The 16,912-nt window shown below is 53.3% G+C and overlaps 1 protein-coding gene across 1 annotated transcript in view; it reads left to right on the top strand.

Annotated features, from left to right (window-relative positions):
- The window catches only part of KIRREL1 (kirre like nephrin family adhesion molecule 1), a 78,931-nt gene extending 67,090 nt beyond the window's left edge, over nucleotides 1-11,841 (top strand). The window contains exons 5-15 of the mRNA XM_056852595.1: nucleotides 60-210; nucleotides 1,350-1,455; nucleotides 1,585-1,733; nucleotides 2,542-2,669; nucleotides 3,654-3,780; nucleotides 6,938-7,038; nucleotides 7,240-7,438; nucleotides 9,142-9,249; nucleotides 10,069-10,208; nucleotides 10,967-11,044; nucleotides 11,250-11,841. Of these exons, the coding sequence (XP_056708573.1) occupies nucleotides 60-210; nucleotides 1,350-1,455; nucleotides 1,585-1,733; nucleotides 2,542-2,669; nucleotides 3,654-3,780; nucleotides 6,938-7,038; nucleotides 7,240-7,438; nucleotides 9,142-9,249; nucleotides 10,069-10,208; nucleotides 10,967-11,044; nucleotides 11,250-11,714 (1,752 nt within the window). The 3' untranslated portion in view covers nucleotides 11,715-11,841. The remainder of the gene's footprint in view (nucleotides 1-59; nucleotides 211-1,349; nucleotides 1,456-1,584; nucleotides 1,734-2,541; nucleotides 2,670-3,653; nucleotides 3,781-6,937; nucleotides 7,039-7,239; nucleotides 7,439-9,141; nucleotides 9,250-10,068; nucleotides 10,209-10,966; nucleotides 11,045-11,249) is intronic.
- Nucleotides 11,842-16,912: the final 5,071 nt, after the last annotated feature.

Raw genomic sequence — 16,912 nt, 5'->3', positions numbered from 1 at the left:
AGCACACACTTGCCCCCTCCCACTGCTGGGTCTTCTTTTTCTGCCTCCCCCCCCTCCAGGAAGTGTTGTCTGACGGAAAGAGAGAGACCACTATGAGCCAGCTGCTCATCAACCCCACGGACCAGGACATCGGCCGGGTGTTCGCCTGTCACTGCAGCAACGAAGCCGCCCCGGATGGCAAGGAGACCTCCGTCAAGCTCAACGTTCACCGTGAGTGGAGAGGGCTCTCGAACCCTTCGCCATGGGGATTGGGACCCAGAGCCACATGAGGGGGCTCTTGTTCAAGGTGGCACCCCCTTGAAGAAACGGCCCAGCTGGGAAGCCAGTGTCGTCTTGCGGTCTCTTCCCCAGCGACCACGTTTGGCTTATTTATTTATTTATTTAGATATTTATGCGCTGCTGTCCTCCTTGGTGGGGACCCAAAAAGAATCGTAGATCCGTAGAGTTGGAAGGGGTCATAGAGGCCATCCATTCCAAACCTCTGCTTGATGCAAGATCAGCTGACAACCTCATTCTCCCCTCTCCCATTTTGTCATCAAAACAACAACCCTGTGCGGCAGGTTAGGCTGGGAGAAAGTGTCTGGCCCAAGGTGACAAAGTGAGTTCCCACAGCAGAGTGATTCAGGGGGGTCGCCTGTGTTGTTCTGCAGCAGAAGGTCTTGATTCAATTCCAGGGGCAGCATAGAGACCAACCAGATTTTTTGGGTATAAGCTTCCGAGAGTCAAAGGAATCTGACGAAGAAGAAGAGTTGGTTTTTATATGCCTACTTCCTCTACCACTTAAGGGAGAATCAGACCGGCTTACAATCCCCTTCCCTCCCCCTCCCCACAACAGACACCCTGTGAGGCTGAGAGAGTGTGACTAGCCCAAGGTCACCCATCTGGCTTCATGTGGAGGAGTGGGGAGTCAAACCCGGTTCACCACATTAGCCTCCACCACTCCTGTGGAGGAATGGGGAATCAAACCCAGTTCTCCAGATCAGGGGCCACGCTGGCTCTCAAAAACCTATACCTGAAAATCTTGTTGGTCTCTGAGATGCTCCTGGACTCAAATCTAGTTATTCCACAGCAGAACGGGCATTCAAAGGAGGGAGGGGGTCTCCCAGATCCTAGTCTAAAATATCAGTAAACCAGCTCTCTTGGTAGGGGATAGCTGGGGGAGAAGGGGGGGAGGCAAGCAGAACAGGCATGCTTTGGCTCTTGGGCTCCTCCCCGTGGTGTGGTACCTTTGTAGCAATCTGGCACGGAGAGGGTATAGTGGGTAGGGATCAGTGGCTGGTCTTAAAGAAGAGGGAGTGGGAAGGGGGGTCCTTCCTGGGGTACAGACATGTCTCCTTCTTTGGCGCCAGACCCTCCAACGTTGACGCTGTCCATTCAGCCGCAGACGGTGCAGGAAGGGGAGAAGGTGACTTTCACCTGTCTGGCGACAGCCAACCCGGAGATCAAAGGCTACAGGTGAGGAGGGGGTGGGCATGGAGTAGCGGGCAGGAGGAAGGAAGGGGGCGAGCCGCCGTTGCCCTTCTGGGGCCCCTTTTGGCGCGCCCCAGGGGTTGAGGCCTTTCCCGTCCCCCTTCTTCCTCTCAGGTGGGCGAAAGGCGGTGTGATCCTGGAGGACGCCAAAGAGAGCAAGTACGAGACCCACGTGGACTACACCTTTTTCACGGAGCCAGTCTCGTGTGAAGTGCACAACGATGTGGGGAGCACCAACATCAGCACCCTGGTGGATGTGCACTGTGAGTGGCGGGGGAGGGAGGGCTGCCTGTTGCCCCCTCCCCCTGAGACTACGTGCCTCTTGAGGAGGCTGGAAGTAGCCCGAGTTGATGTGGTAGCATCAGGCCCAGCCCTCTCCTCTCTCCTGGCCGTTCCTAGAATCATAGCTTTGGAAGGGACCACCAGGGTCATCTAGTCCAACCCCCTGCACAATGCAGGAAATTCCAAACTCTCCCCCCACACCCCCAGTGACCCCTACTCCACGCCCAGAAGATGGCCAAGGTGCCCTCCCTCTCATGAACTGTTTAAGGTCATAGAATCAGCATTGCTGACAGATGGCCATCTTGCCTCTGCTTAAAAACCTCCAGGGAAGGAGAGCTCACCACCTCCCGAGGAAACCTGTTCCACTGAGGAACCGCTCAAACTGCTAGAAAATTCTTCCTAATGTCCAGACGGAAACTCTTTTGATCTAATTTCAACCCATTGGTTCTGGTCTGACCTTCTTCGGCAACAAAAAACAACTCGGCACCCTCCTCTGTATGACAGCCCTTCAAATACTTGAAGATGGTTATCATGTCCCCCCTCAGTCTTTTCCTCTGCAGGCTAGCCAGCTCCTTCACCCTTTCCTCATAGGACTTGGTCTCCAGACCCCTCACCATCTTTCCTGTTCCATGCTGGCCAGATGCAGTCCATGGCCAGTCCGCCTGTCCTCAGACTTGAATTTCCGGGATTGGAGGAGGCCACGGGGCCCAGGCAGTGCCCAGGGGCAAGGGGGGGGAAGCCATCAGGTGGGTCGCGCGTCTGGTCTCTCATGTGCCCTTCCTCTCCCAGTTGCTCCCCGCATCGTGGTGGATCCGAAGCCCATGACCACCGACATCGGCTCAGACGTGACGTTGACCTGCGTGTGGGCTGGGAATCCACCCCTCACCCTCACCTGGACCAAGAAGGAGTCCAACATGGTAATGCTCTACCCTGCTTGGTCCTTTTGTCCCTCCCCGCTGGCACAGGTGGCGCTCTGCTAAAGCACACCTCCTAAAGAAGAACAATAGTTCCTTGCCCCAAGGATCTCACTATCCATCCGAGTTCTGGCAAACAAGGGGTGTGATGAAGAAGAAGAAGAGTCGGTTTTTATATGCCGACTTTCTCTACCACTTAAGGGAGAATCAAACCGGCTTACAATCACCTTCCCTCCCCCTCCCCACAACAGACACCCTGTGAGGTAGGTGGGGCTGAGAGAGCTCTAAGAGAGCTGTGACTGGCCCAAGGCCACCCATCTGGCTTCGTGTGGAGGAGCGGGGAAACCAACCCGGTTCTCCAGATTAGAGTCCACCGCTCCAAACCACCGCTCTTAATCCCTACACCATGCTGGCTCTCCCATTATCTCTCCTTCATGCTTTTACAAGCTCCTGCCATGCAGATAAGGTAGTGGAAGAGTTGTTTTTTATACCCTGTTTTTCTCTACCCAAAGCAATCTCAAACCGGCTTACAATCACTTTCCCTCCCCCTCCCCACAACAGATACCTTGTGAGGTAGGTGGGGCTGAGAGACCTCTAAGAGAGCTGTGACTAGCCCAAGGTCAGCCAGCTGGCTTCACGTGGAGAAGTGGGGAATCGAACCCGGTTCTCCAGATTCCACTGCTCCAAACCACCACTCTTAACCACTACACCACGCTCAGGGGACCGGACGCCTATTGTTGGGGAAGACAGCCACGGAATGGGAGAGGGAGAGAGACCAGGGAAAGAAGCGTGAATGGAGAGGGAGGTCTAAGGGTGTGTGTGTGTGTGTGTGTGTGTGTGTGTGTGTGTGTGTGAGGGGGTAAAGCCCATGGCCTTTGAAGCGGGGTTGCCAGGGAGAGGGAGTGGCACGCAGGAGGGCGGGACATTCCTGACCCTCGCATCCAGCTCCAGCGCCCAACTTCTCCTCCCTCCCGCTTTCGTCCCCAGGTACTGAGCAATAGCAACCAGCTGTTCCTCAAGTCCGTCACCCAAGCGGAGGCGGGGCAGTACGTCTGCAAGGCCATCGTGCCACGGATCGGGGTGGGCGAGCGCGAAGTCTCCCTCTTCGTCAACGGTGAGTGGCACTGCCCTTCTGCCGGGAAGTGGCATCCCCCGCAGTTTGCCCACCAGGAAGCGGGGTGGGGGGGCAGGGCGTTGCTTCCCAGCCAAGGGGGGAGGGCAGGAGCCCTTGCCATTGCTCCCACCCCTTGATCTTCCAGGATTGCAGTCTGGGTGTCTCCAGGAACTGGAAGTGGGGAGTTGACGGCCCATCTGCTGGCAAGCAGGGAGGGAGGGGACAGAAGATCAGCCCCCCCCCCCCCGGCCCACCTGTCTCTCGATCGTGCTAATTTTTGTGTTAATTTTTGCACCTCCCAGTGGATCAGGGCCTAAAACTCCCTGCCCCGGAATAAATTGTAATGTAAAACCCGCCCCTGGCCCTGTTGAGCTCCTACAAAAGAAATGCATTTGGGGTTGGGGGAACCCCATTTAAAAGCACTCGAGTGACAGATATAGAACTGCCCAGTTTCCCGCAGGAGTCCAATCTGAGGATCATTTTAAAATCTCATTAGCAGAGCCCCTTTGAAGTTCTTCCCAGCTGGGCTGGGTTGTCGCCCCCTTTTTGGCGAGGCAGGTAGGAGCATGGGAGGGGGAGGGTGTTTTGCCCAGGTGGGAAACTGAGGCTGGGAAGATCCTGGTTCTGGAAGAGGTTGTGTATTCTGGCAGCCAAGAGACTGAGCATCGTGGCAGAATCTTGCTTCAAGTAGAGATTCACAATCCGCTGCCCCTTAGCACCCCCACCTCCCAAATAACACACAGGGCAAGAACCATTGCTGTGCCGCACAGGGAAAGTATCAGGATTAGGGGAACAGCACCAAAAAGGATCTTTGACCCACCCAAAACATCCCCAGAGCTGGATTCAAGACCAGTATCACCTTAGGGACAAGTAAGACTTTTGGGGTATGAACTTTCAAAAGTCAAAGCTCCCTTCGTCAAATACTAAAGGTTCTACTTGACTCAACACTTGCTCTTTTCCTGCTCTTTTACTCCGGAACCTGTAACAAGAGATTCACTCATCCATCCTATTAGAGGATCTGAACTGAACTGTACGAAACTAGCAGCAGATTTTGCCAGGATTTATCTTGTTGAAGGTGATTTACAACTTTTAACTCTGATAATACAAAAGAGCAAGGTGGTTGAAGTTCAGTTCTTTGAACTATTAACCAGACAAAAAATCTGTAGAGATTGTGAAAAGAAAATATTCTTTTTATTGAGCAAGGCAGAAAAAAAATACAGGCATGAAAAAGTTAACCCTACAATTACTGTGAAGATAAATGCTAAAATTGTCAAAGTTCCTAGCAATGACATTATAGCAAGTAATGGTTTTTTTTTTTTTTTTTTCAAAAATCAGGTCTCAGCTTTTGTCTCACTGCTTTTAGGAATTGTCAAATAGCCCAAGTTATCTAAGAAATCTTACCTAGTCTTCTGAGACTTCCAACCAGAGAAACAGACTTTCTTGTCACAAGGGTGCTTATTTATAGAAAAATATCAGTCTTATCTAAATACGATCTATTATAATCACGTGGTTATAACTAGATAACTGATTGGTTCACACTAAGTATGAGATAATCAACTAAGTGCAAATAAGCCAGTCAGCAGGTGCATATGAGTTACATCTGATATAGCAAGATAAGAAGGCAAATCTCAACTTCTAACCTCCACTAAAAAGCAATTAATCCAACCTTTTTCTGTAACTATTTCAACTAACTGTCCAAGATGAGGGTAGCTGTAAGCAACAGAGTTCACTGACAGTTGAAAAATGTGTGGACTCACAGTCAACTTGCAAATTCGGCAAGAAAAGGATAGTGATGTCAAAACTACCTCTACAAACCTACCCAAAGCATCGCATAAGTATCAAGGCAGTGTTCTAGCCAGGACTACCCAAGGGTCAAAGCCGACACGTGACGGGGACTTCCATATTCAGAACTCCCAGTGGATCTGGAAACCATTTTCCTATGTTTGGGGGCCCAGTTGAGATCAGGACTATGAGACGAAGTTGTATGCCCCTTCCATGTTATTGCTGATGGGGAGGTTTAAAACCTCCTCCCTGTTGTCCAGATCCAAATCAGACCGCCACATTAAGTTTGAAAAATGGCTCAGAGCTCTGAACGTGGAACCCCCAGCACACATCTGGATTGGCCCTAAAACTTTCTGTTTCTGAGCCATATAGACCTGCCTTCCTCCGACTAGCACCTGTTGGCCGGCTTACAGCCTATAGTGCGGCTTTCTTTATTTAACGATCCAATGACCCAGCAGTTTTGGACAGAACCAGTCTTACAAATTGCATCCAACCTATAGTGCGACAGAGAATCAGAGCAAAAGGTTTTTGTGTGTGGGATGGGGGGAAGCCTGCATTGAAATGTGCAAGAATTGTGCTGCTTGAATTCATGGATCATAAAAGTTGCTGATATTCTGAGCCATATGGAGTGGGTATTCTTTTTTAAAAAATGGTCCTGTGTGCATCACTTGTGCTCAGAGCTACAAGTGTCTCTGTCCACCGGTATGTAGAAATCCAGGGATGGTGTTTTGGTACCAGGTTCTCCCTTTGGCAGCAATGGGAAGATCACATCTAGGAAGGCTACCTTGAGCCTCAAGGAACAACCAAACATATGTATTGTACTGAATAACACTGTAATAAGTGTGGTGAACACTTCCATAAGAACAAAAGAAAAGCCCTTCTGGATCAGACCCAGGCCCGTCAAGTCCAGCAGCCTGTTCACACGGTGGCCAACCAGGGGCCTCTAGGAAGCCCACAAACAAGACAACTGCAGCAGCAACAACCTACCTGTGTTCCACAGCACCTCATATATTCGGCATGCTCCTCTGATCCTGGAGAGAATAGGTATGCATCATAAGAATGTAAGAACATAGGAAAGGCCCTGCTGGATCAGACCCAGGCCCATCAAGCCCAGCAGTCTGTTCACACGGTGGCCAACCCGGTGCCTCTAGGAAGCCCACAAGCACCCGAGCCCCTGAGAGCAGGACAGAGGGTTGCTTTGCTTGTGCCAGTGATGAGATAGCTGAATGGTAGCACTCTCCTACAGGACCAAATCCTATCCCTGCTCAATGCAACAGAGTTGGGGCAGGGGCTTATTTTGTCTCTGTCTGGAAATCCCTCTCCCTGAAAGCCCATCCTTTGCTTTCCACAAATATTGTTTCCTCCTCTTCCTCAGGTCCCCCGATCATCTCCAGTGATACCGTCCAATACGCTGTACGTGGAGACCGCGGGAAAGTGGAATGTTTCATTGGCAGTACCCCTCTCCCTGACCGCATAGTGAGTTCTTCTGACATATGTGGAGACGGTGAGGTTTTGGGTTGGGAATGCCAGGGGAAATGGCGGCCGGGGGTGCGGGGCTGTGTTCCAGAGGTACAGGAGGGGGAAGGGGTTCCTCGGTTTCATCCTTCAGAGGGCCATTGCCTTCCTCCAACCTGTGTCTTCCCTCCCCCTCCCTTTCACCCCACTGAACCTTTTAAGGCCTGGGGCTGGAAGGAGAATATCTTGGAAACAGGGACCCTGGAGCGCTACACCGTGGAACGCAGCAACATCGGCCACGGGGTGCTGTCCACCTTGACCATCAACAACGTGATGGAGGTGGATTTCCAGACACGCTACAACTGCACAGCCTGGAACAGCTTTGGTGCCCGGACAGTCATCATCCAGCTGGAGGAGAAAGGTGAGGCCCGTGTAGAACAGCACCCTGTCTCCGATGGTGGACAGCCAGATGCCCCCTGGGAAGCTCTCCAGAAGATCAGGAAAGCAGTGACCTCTTCTTTTCAAACATTTAAACAAAGGATTCTTTTTCCTCCCCTTGAACTATTATTGAGGGTTGTTTCAGCAGTGCTAATCACTATGGAATAATTCTTCTTATCATACAGCTAATTCCAAAGTTGGCCCCGAAATGTGGATCAAAATATTTGCACAGCGGGACCTGGTGATAAAGGGGAGTTATTTCTATATACGTGGCTGAATCTCCACGTTTACAGAACATTCCTAAGTTTAGCACACAGAAAGACACACGCACAAAAAAAACAGAGAAACAATGTGTGTGTGCTTGTGCATGTAGAGCAGGGGTGGGGAACGTCAGGCCCAGGGGCCGTATAAGGCCCGCGAAATCATTTGGTCTGGCACTTCATGGGTCCTGGAAGATCTCTAGCTCAGAAGGCTGCTGCCCTGCCTGAATCTCTTGGGCCCAGCTGGGGACGGCAGAGCTCAAAAACGAGTCACTCTACGTGGCAGACACTCGGAGCCATCTCCAGTCATGCCTCTTGGCTAAATGTTTGACCATATGTAGCAGGCTAATTTTTAAGTCGGTAATTTTGTATGGCCCTCAAATGATGTTAGAAATATCCAAATGGCCCTTGGCAGAAAAAAGGTTCCCCACTCCTGATGTAGAGACACCTCACAACTTCAAATAAGCGCTGCCTGAGATCTCCCAAGGTCATAAGAACATAAGAAAGGCCCTGCTGGCTCAGACCAAGGCCCATCCAGTCCAGCAGTCTGTTCACATAGTGGCCAAACAGGTGCCTCCAGGAAGCCCACAAACAAGACGACTGCAGCAGCATTGTCCTGCACCTAATAGAATCATAGAATCATAGAGTTGGAAGGGACCACCAGGGCCATCAAGTCCAACCCCCTGCACAATGCAGGAAATTCACAACTACCTCCCCCCTCCACAGGCCTGCTCTTCTGATCTTGGAGAGAAAAGGGATGCTCCATGACTAGTATCCATTTTAACTAATAGCCATGAATACCCCTTTCCTCCATGAACATGTCCACTCACCTCTTAAAGGGAGTTCTACAATTTAACAATGCATTGTGTGGGGTTGCATAGTATAGCACTCCCTTTTGCGAAGCACTTCTTTTAAAAAATAAAGATTGGTAGGAGGAGGAAAAGCGGTGATAGGAGAAAAAGGGCGAGAAAAAGAGTGTCATAAGAACATCAGAAAAGCCCTGCTGGATCGACCCAGGCCCATCAAGCCCAGCAGTCGTTCACACAGTGGCCAACCAGGTGTTGGGGGGGGGCAAGCAAGGGGGGGCAAGCGAGATCCAATGGGGGGATTTCCCTCCCCTACAAGTCCTTGCAGGTCCCCCAGCTGTCTTCTCTGGGGTCTGACCCTGTCCACCCAGTTCTGCACTGGCCCCTGTGACTGACAGTGGCTCTCCAGGGTCTCGTGCAGAGAAGGGACTTTCCCATCACCTGCTCCCTTCCTGAAATTCTTTTGAACTGGAGATGTCTTTGGCATGCTAAGCGGATGCTTCCCTACTGAGCCACAATAAAGGCATTGTATCTAGCAGGGCCAAGATTAGAGAGGCTCATGGCCTTGAGAGATGGACTCTGCTTTCTTATCCCTCCCTCTCCCCCCACTCCCCACTCAGAGGTTATACCCGTGGGGATCATCGCTGGAGCCACCATTGGAGCTGGAATTCTGGTCATCTTCTGCTTCGCTGCCCTGGCCTACTTCCTCTACCGACGTCGCAAAGGGAGTGAGTGGTGGGCAAGGGGGGAGGAGGACAGGGGGTGTCACTAGGCCACACAGTGCGGAATAACAGTGGTCTGGTGGTATCTTGCAAGGACTATAATGAAGCCCGTGGACCAATGGCCACTCCAAGCATTCCCCCCCCGCCCCGAACTATCCCTGGTCCTTCCCACCAAGATAATTTCTAGCTGCTTCTCTGTACACAGTTGATTCATTCTGAAGGATGGCATGGAAGAGAATGGACTGATTGTTTAAGAGAGCAAGTGAGAAAGTCCCCAGTGCCCTAAGGTGGCCACAGCAAGCCTCCACTTCTCAGCCCCCCACTGCAATATGGGGATGTATTGCCCTACTTTTCAAAACATTGCAAAGATTGCTGAGATAATATATTTGGTGAATACTCAAGAGAGCCACAGAAAGGTGGTTTGATTTCCTGTACCTAGGAGGGGGTTGGATTAGACCTTTTGAAGGGCCTCTTCCGACCCAAGGTCTCTGTTATTAAAGGCAGTGATGTGGGGCTTTGCTCGGCTTTTAAAGTGTACCCCATCGGAGTCACTGGGTGGAGTCAGCCACAATTCCTTCCCAAAAGCCCCAGCTGTACCAGCCAGCGGGCCGTCTTTCTGCACTCCAGAAGCTCCCCTGGATTGATGCCGGGTACCGAATCCTCTGCCCAGCCTGCGTCTGGGCCCCTGCACCTCTTTTCCAAGAGCTGTCCTGGCCTGTGTGTGGAATGAAGCTCACGTGGGGCCTTCAGGAAGTTCCTCTTGAGCACAGTAAAATCCCTTGTCTTATCGAACATCTAGCCATGCCTTTGCCCTCTCCCTTGCAGGCCGTAAAGATGTGACCTTACGCAAGCTGGATATCAAGGTGGAGACTGTGAACCGGGAGCCCCTCACACTGCACACGGACCGCGAGGAGGACACGGCCAGCGTCTCCACGGCCACTCGTGTCATGAAAGCCATCTACTCGGTGAGACGCAGAAGTGTTCCCTCCGTTGCCCATCTGGATGCACTCTGGAAGCAGCTGGGGGGAGAAGTGAGAGGGTGGGGTGGGGGCATTCCTTCAGAGCATGGGATGAGGGAGGGCCAGGGCCACCTTTTGGCACCTGGGCAGGTGCAGTTCCACCCTTCAGCCGGGCTGTCAGTGCACAAGGAGTGCTGTGTGTGGGTCTGTGTCAGGATGGTGGGGAACAGTTCAGTGGCTGATGGAACCATGCAGGGCCTGGCCACATGGCCTACTCGAATTGGGGGGGGGGGTGTAGAAGTCTACACGCTGTTCCATCTAACAGCGTGTAGACTTCTGCGCTGTTTCTGAGATTTGGTTGGGGGGAATGAGTGTGAGAGCGGAAACGATTTGGAAGCAGGACATTCTTGGAAGAGGGTTATGGGCCCAGGATGAGGCATGAAGCTGCCTTCTCTCTTGGTCTAACATGGTCAGTACTGTGGGGGCGGCAGAAGCTCTCGGTTCATGAGGGTCTTTTACATCGCTGATTTCCTCAACTTTTTAATGGGAGATGGCCGGACCAAACCAGGGGCCTCCTGCATGCCAGGCAGATGCTGCGCTGCTGAGCCACAGCTTCTTCTGGGGTCTCCCCTTATTGAGAAAAGCATGAAGGTTAGAGACCTTCTGTGGGTTCTCTTGGGAGGGCTGTAAGAGAGGAGAATTCGGCAGCTCTTGGGATGCTGAGACATGTGACACTGCCTTTGCTGCTCTTCTCTTGCTACCAGTCATTCAAGGATGATGTGGATCTGAAGCAGGACTTGCGCTGTGACACCATCGACACCCGGGAGGAGTATGAGCTGAAGGTGAGCAGAGCAGCGTGAGGAGCTGGTACTGCATATGGTGCACAAGTTCCCTTTGCACATGTGCAGATGGGGCATAGTGGTTAGTATCGGGCCTGGGGCAACCGGGTTCGAATCCTTGCTGTGCCACGGAAGCTCACTGAGTGACACTGGGACACAGGTTTGCCTACCCATGTCATGAGTGGTACCCTGATTTGTTCTCTTTCAGGATCCAACCAACGGCTACTACAACGTCCGTGCCCACGAGGACCGCCCATCTTCCCGCACCGTGCTCTATGCCGACTACCGCAATCCTGGCCCTGCCCGCTACGAGGCCCGCCCCTCCTCCCGCCTCTCCCACTCCAGTGGCTACGCCCAGCTCAGCACCTACGGCCGGGGTCCAACCTCTGACTACAGCGGTGACCCTGTCCCGGGGCCCACGGCTGGCCCCACCACAGCCGAGACTGCCAGCCAGTTGTCGTATGAGACTTACGGGGGGCACACAGTCTTCCCACCCAACGCTGGCTATGCCACCTACCGCTTGGGCTACACCCAGCCCCCGCCGCCTGCCCTGGACAGAGCCACCTATGACACCTACGACCCCTTGGGCAAATACACCACTGCCACCCGCTTTTCGTACACCTCCTCAGACTATGGGCAGCGTTTCCAGCAGCGGATGCAGACTCACGTCTGACTCATGAGCCGGGTGTGGAAGGGGGGGGCAGGTACCTCATGACGGTCCCCTGATATTCAGGGGCTTTCCCCAACCTCCCCTTGCCCAGCTGCAGGCCAGACGGACGGCAAGTGCTGTGCCAAACGGAATGTCCTCGTGGCCGCCACGGACCAGGCGCTCAGGGTTTCTTACGAGGAACACTCTCACGCTCCCCCTGGTGCCTGGGCATGCTCCCCTCCCGCCGCCGTTTGGATGGCACAAAAGAGAGCAGAGCGGGGCAATGCTGTGCGGGCAGAAAATGCCCCCCTTCCAAGCCACGACGTCCCTCCACCCCCAGCCTAGATTCTTCCTTTTCTGTCTCATTCTCGTCCAATGAAACTTCTGTTGCAGCTGGGTTGGGGAGACGTGGAGGAGCTGATCCAGGGAAGACAGGAGGTTGAAGCAGATCACGCAAGCTGGGCGGGGCTTGGCTCTGAGGGAGGGGCCAAGGGTGCCAGCTGTGGGGCAGACTGCTGAGCCACAGCTGCCCGTCACGTCCACCGGGGCCGCCTTGATCCTTTCTGGGCCAGAGCCTTCCGGAAAGCACTGCTTGAGTAGCCAGAACCGAGTCTCAGCTTCTCCTGCTCACAGAAGCACCTCCCTGTGGCCAGCGGGAAAGCAAGATCTCGGCTTCATGAGTGGGGCTGGCGGAGTGGGGCAGATCCTGGCCACGACGGGGGGGCGGGGCTCATTCTGGGAGTGCCGCCCCTCCCCTCCTGAGCCCAGCCGGTCCCTCCCACCACTTCAGGCAGAGATAAAAGGTTGCCCACGCCCCTGCATCCAGGGAATGGGTGGAGGGTGAGACCCTTCCAGCCAAGGTACGGCCAAGCTCAAGGCCCTGGCAAATCAGGTACGAAGGAACCTCATGCAGGGCTGCAAGAGCCACCCCCCCCCCCCCGGCTCCCTTCCCAAATTCAGAGGACCAGGATGAATGATGAAGAGTGAGAGGGTGTGTTACATGCCACTGTTATGCATAATTTACTCTGTTTCCAGGCGCTGTACTTTGAAAAAGGAGTGGGCTGGGGAGTTTTGGAAATGCCTGGAAGAGCAGGAGAAGGGGGCTAAATGGGGGGATATAGGGGAAAGGAGCAAGGGGGTCCTGTCCTGCCCCCCCAGCTTCTGAGATCATGTGGCCCCAATGGCTAGAAACCTAGATCCCCCCAATAAAATATAAGCAAAGCATCTCAGGATGCTTGATTCTGCGCAGGTTGGTACTGGAAGCAGAATCTTCTTGCCCCTACTCCTGTGTCATGGATCTGACCTCTGGAGGGCTTTCTGCTGTAGCATCCCCCCTCCCTTGCAAAGAGACATTTTAGACCGTGAGTAAATTCCATGGGAGATCTGATTCCAGGATGCGACCTGTGAATGTTTTTGTGCTGCAGCTGTAGACTCCCCACCTCTCCCCGGTGACATTCCTGAGAGCCAAAAGGCTTCTTTTCACCCCTACCCCATCTCTGGGGTGTGTGCCCCCTCCCCATCAGGCATTCCAGGGGGCACAATGGGGAGAGGGAGAGGCTCTGACCCCCACTTGCTTCCTCACCGTCCAAAGCATCTGTCCCCCCACCAATCCCTTTCCCTTTGACCACCAATCGATTGCCCTTTGCAAATGGTTGGGGATGAAAACTATTTTTTTTCCTTTTGAGATGTGTGTATATATTATTTTTCATTCTCCTCCCCCCCCCCAACACACACACACGCAAAGGACCAATCGGCAGCCCCCCTCTTTCTCCACTTCTTGTGCCTTAAAACTGCTCGATGCGACCCATAACAGCGCCCAGCGAAATCGCTGCCTCTGTGGGGGAGGGGGCCCTGCAGGGCAGAGGGAGAGGAAAGCCACGGGTGCCTCCCACCGCTCTCTGCCCACCCCATGGCTGTGGCGTCCTGAGTTGGCACCCAAGGAACTACCAACAGCTCCTGCTTCCGCTCTCTTTGCCTGCCACATTTCTGGCATGAGGGCCAAGCTGACAGACTGGTGGGGGGGGGGGCTCGGCCCTCTGCTCATGCCCAGGGGCACTATTTGAAGGAGGGGCACTCACTCTCTGTGCCACCTGCAGGTGGTTCTCAGCAACAGCACCTGCTCCCTGAAAGCACAAATGGGGGGGGGGCCTTTCTTGGGGGAGGCTGATTCCTTCTAATGCATTGGCCATGGCACACCCCTCCCCTCCCCTGGCTGCTGCAAACATGTGGCAAGGAGGCAGAAGGCTGCATTGGGGCCGGTTCCAGGGGGAGGATTGGGTCCAGGCCTCAGATCTAGAGAAGTGTTAATTTTTTGGCATTTTATCCGTTTTGCCACATTTGCTGCTGCCTCTTATTTCTTTTTTATCGTGGCTTGGGGCCTCAAAAGCTGGGAGTGTCCCGGGGCTCCTTGGACCCCCTCCCCTGGGGGGGGGAGGGCTCGGCCGAAGTTCCAGCCACAGTCAGAAATTCAGACGTTACTTTACTAGGAGAGGGAAAGGAATCCCTCATGGCTGTGGAAGCAGTTCCCATGCGTATTCACTGGCTGCCGGCACCCTCCGGATGCAAAATATCACGGGGGCCAGAGCATTTGTGCCAGCTCCTTCACCCCTGGCTAATTATGAGTATGCATAGGTGGGGGAGCTCAGTGCCTAAGGAAGAGGGCAGGATTGTTTGCAAAGAGGGAGCTCCTTGCAGCAAGGGGGCAGTTGTCATCTTGAAATTGTTTCTGCAGGCTCACAAACCCCAAGTTGCTCTCTGAGTGGCCAGGAGTTCCAAGGACTCCTTCAGTTCCTCGTGAGGGGGAGAGTTCTGGAGCCCCCTCTCCCCCGATGCTCTTTTGAGGCCTGTTATTTCAAACTATCCAGGAAGGGCAGGTCAGTGGATGTAAAGCAGTTCGGGACACCCCCCTCAAAGGCATGCATCCTCTTTCTCAGTATTTTGCAATGAACATTGGTGGGTCTACTCTGATTAGGAGCTCCTGGGAGAAAGGAGGGCCCTCGGGGCCCAGCCGACAGGATTCAAGCTGCTGCCTGCCCTGAGGTCGTGTGGACCTACTCATGGGAGGAGAGACCTGGTCGTGGGGGGAACGCACAAGACCCCCTGGCAAGTCTTTTGCTGCTCCAGAGCAGCTGCTGGGGCCTGAGCAATAAATATAATAAGGCCTAGTTTGGCCGCCTTGTCTCCCGATCTCCTCTGGGTCTGGAGGCCCTCCTGCCTTCCAGCTGTGGGGATGCTTCTGTCCACCCCACTCCCCCCCCTCCTGGAAGGCTCCTTCCTTCTGCCCAGCTTCAGGCTGGTATAGTTGGGTGTTCCTTAAAAAAACAAAACAATAATAATCTTGAGACATAAATCTGTGAATTTTCCCTCTCTCCGTACCTTCCTTTTTTGTTTTTATTTCTCATTCTTTTGAAAATATTATGTACTATATTTTTAGTCTTAAACACGATATATTATATATATTTAATTTTTATATATATAAAGCCTAAATGTAAAAAAAAAAAAAAAAGCTCATGTTTTTGTTTTTCTATAGATGGGGCTGCCATGGGGAGGGGGTCTGAAGAGATGGACGGTTCTGCTCCCAAAACCAACTCCAGCCCTGCCAGGTCTGGGTGTGGGGAAGCTTCTGCCAGCCAGCCGAGCAGTTCTCCTTCCTCGGGGCACAGGTCTCCAGCCAGCCGGTGGTTCTGATTGGGGCTGTCCTAGCAGGGTTGTGTGACTTCTAGGTGGCCCTGGGGGAAGGGGTCCCCACCTGTCAGGCACCCCCCAGAATGGTGTTTCACTCTTGGGTGTCAGCCCGGAACTTGGCTCCCGATTCTGCCTGCCCTGTTTCCTCTCTGGTCTGTTACAGAACAGCTAAGAAGAAGAAGGAGTTGGTTTTTATATGCGGATTTTCTCTACCACTTAAGGAAGACTCGGACCGTCTTACAATCTCCTTCCCTTCCTCTCCCCACAACAGACACCCTGTGAGGCTGAGAGAGCTCTAAGAGAGCTGTGACTAGCCCATGGTCACCCAGCTGGCTTCATTTTTGGAGGGGTGGGGAAACAACCGGTTCACCAGATTAGTCTGCCACTCATGGAGGAGCGGGGAATCAAACCCAGTTCTCCAGATTAGAGTCCACTGCTCTTAACCACTACACCATGCTGGCTTTTTCATGTCACACACATGGGTTCGATTCCCCAGTCCTCCACATGCAGCCTGCTGGGTGACCTTGGGCCTGTCACAGTCCCCTCCGAGCTCTCTCAGCCCACCTACCTCACCAGGTGTCTGTTGTGGGGAGAGGAAGGAGATTGTAATCCGCTTTGAGACTCCTGAAAGGTAGAGAAAAGTAGTGTATAAAAATCAACTATTTAGGCTGCTCCAGAGATACTCAGGAAAAATCCCCCCTCCTTCACCTGTACTTCATCGTATTGAGGATGAAAGATATTACAATAGTGAGATAATGCTGCTGCCGTTGTCTTGCTTGTGGGCTTCCTAGAGGCACCTGGCTGGCCACTGTGCGAACAGACGGCTGGACTTGGTGGGCCTGGGTCTGATCCAGCAGGGCTCTTCTGATGTTATTATGGAGAATAGGGCTATCCATGGCTGTTAATCATGATGCATACCCATTTTCTCCAGGATCAGAGGAGCATGTCTATGAAGTGCTGTGGAACACAGGCAGGATGGTGCTGCTGCCGTTGTCTTGCTTGTGGGCTTCCTAGAGGCCCCTGGTTGGCCACTGTGCGAACAGACGGCTGGACCTGGTGGGCCTGGGTCTGATTCAGCAGGGCTCTTCTGATGTTAGTATGGAGAATAGGGCTATCCATGGCTATTAATCATGATGCATACCCATTTTCTCCAGGATCAGAGGAGCATGTCTATGAGGTGCTGGGGAACACAGGCACGATGGTGCTGCTGACGTCGTCTTGCTTGTGGGCTTCCTAGAGGCACCTGGCTGGCCCCTGTGCAAACAGACGGCTGGACTTGGTGGGCCTGGGTCTGATCCAGCAGGGCCTTTCTCATGTTCTTATGTTATGTTAAAAGTGGGATCAGGAGCAGGTCTTGGAGTTTCGAGTTGCCAACCTCCAGGTTGGGGCCTGGAGACACCCCCCCCCCCAATAACAACTCGTCTCCAGACAGCAGAGATCAGTTGCCCTGGAGTAAATGGCTGCTTTGGAGGGGGGGGGGCTTTATGGCTTTGTCCCCTGTTGATCCCCAAACCCCACCCGCCCCAGGCGCCACTCCC

This window comes from Euleptes europaea, chromosome 7 (genome assembly GCF_029931775.1).
Source record: "Euleptes europaea isolate rEulEur1 chromosome 7, rEulEur1.hap1, whole genome shotgun sequence".
NCBI lineage: Eukaryota > Metazoa > Chordata > Lepidosauria > Squamata > Sphaerodactylidae > Euleptes > Euleptes europaea.
The sequence above is the reverse complement of the archived record's forward strand: the minus strand, read 5'-3'. Positions and strand labels throughout refer to the sequence as shown.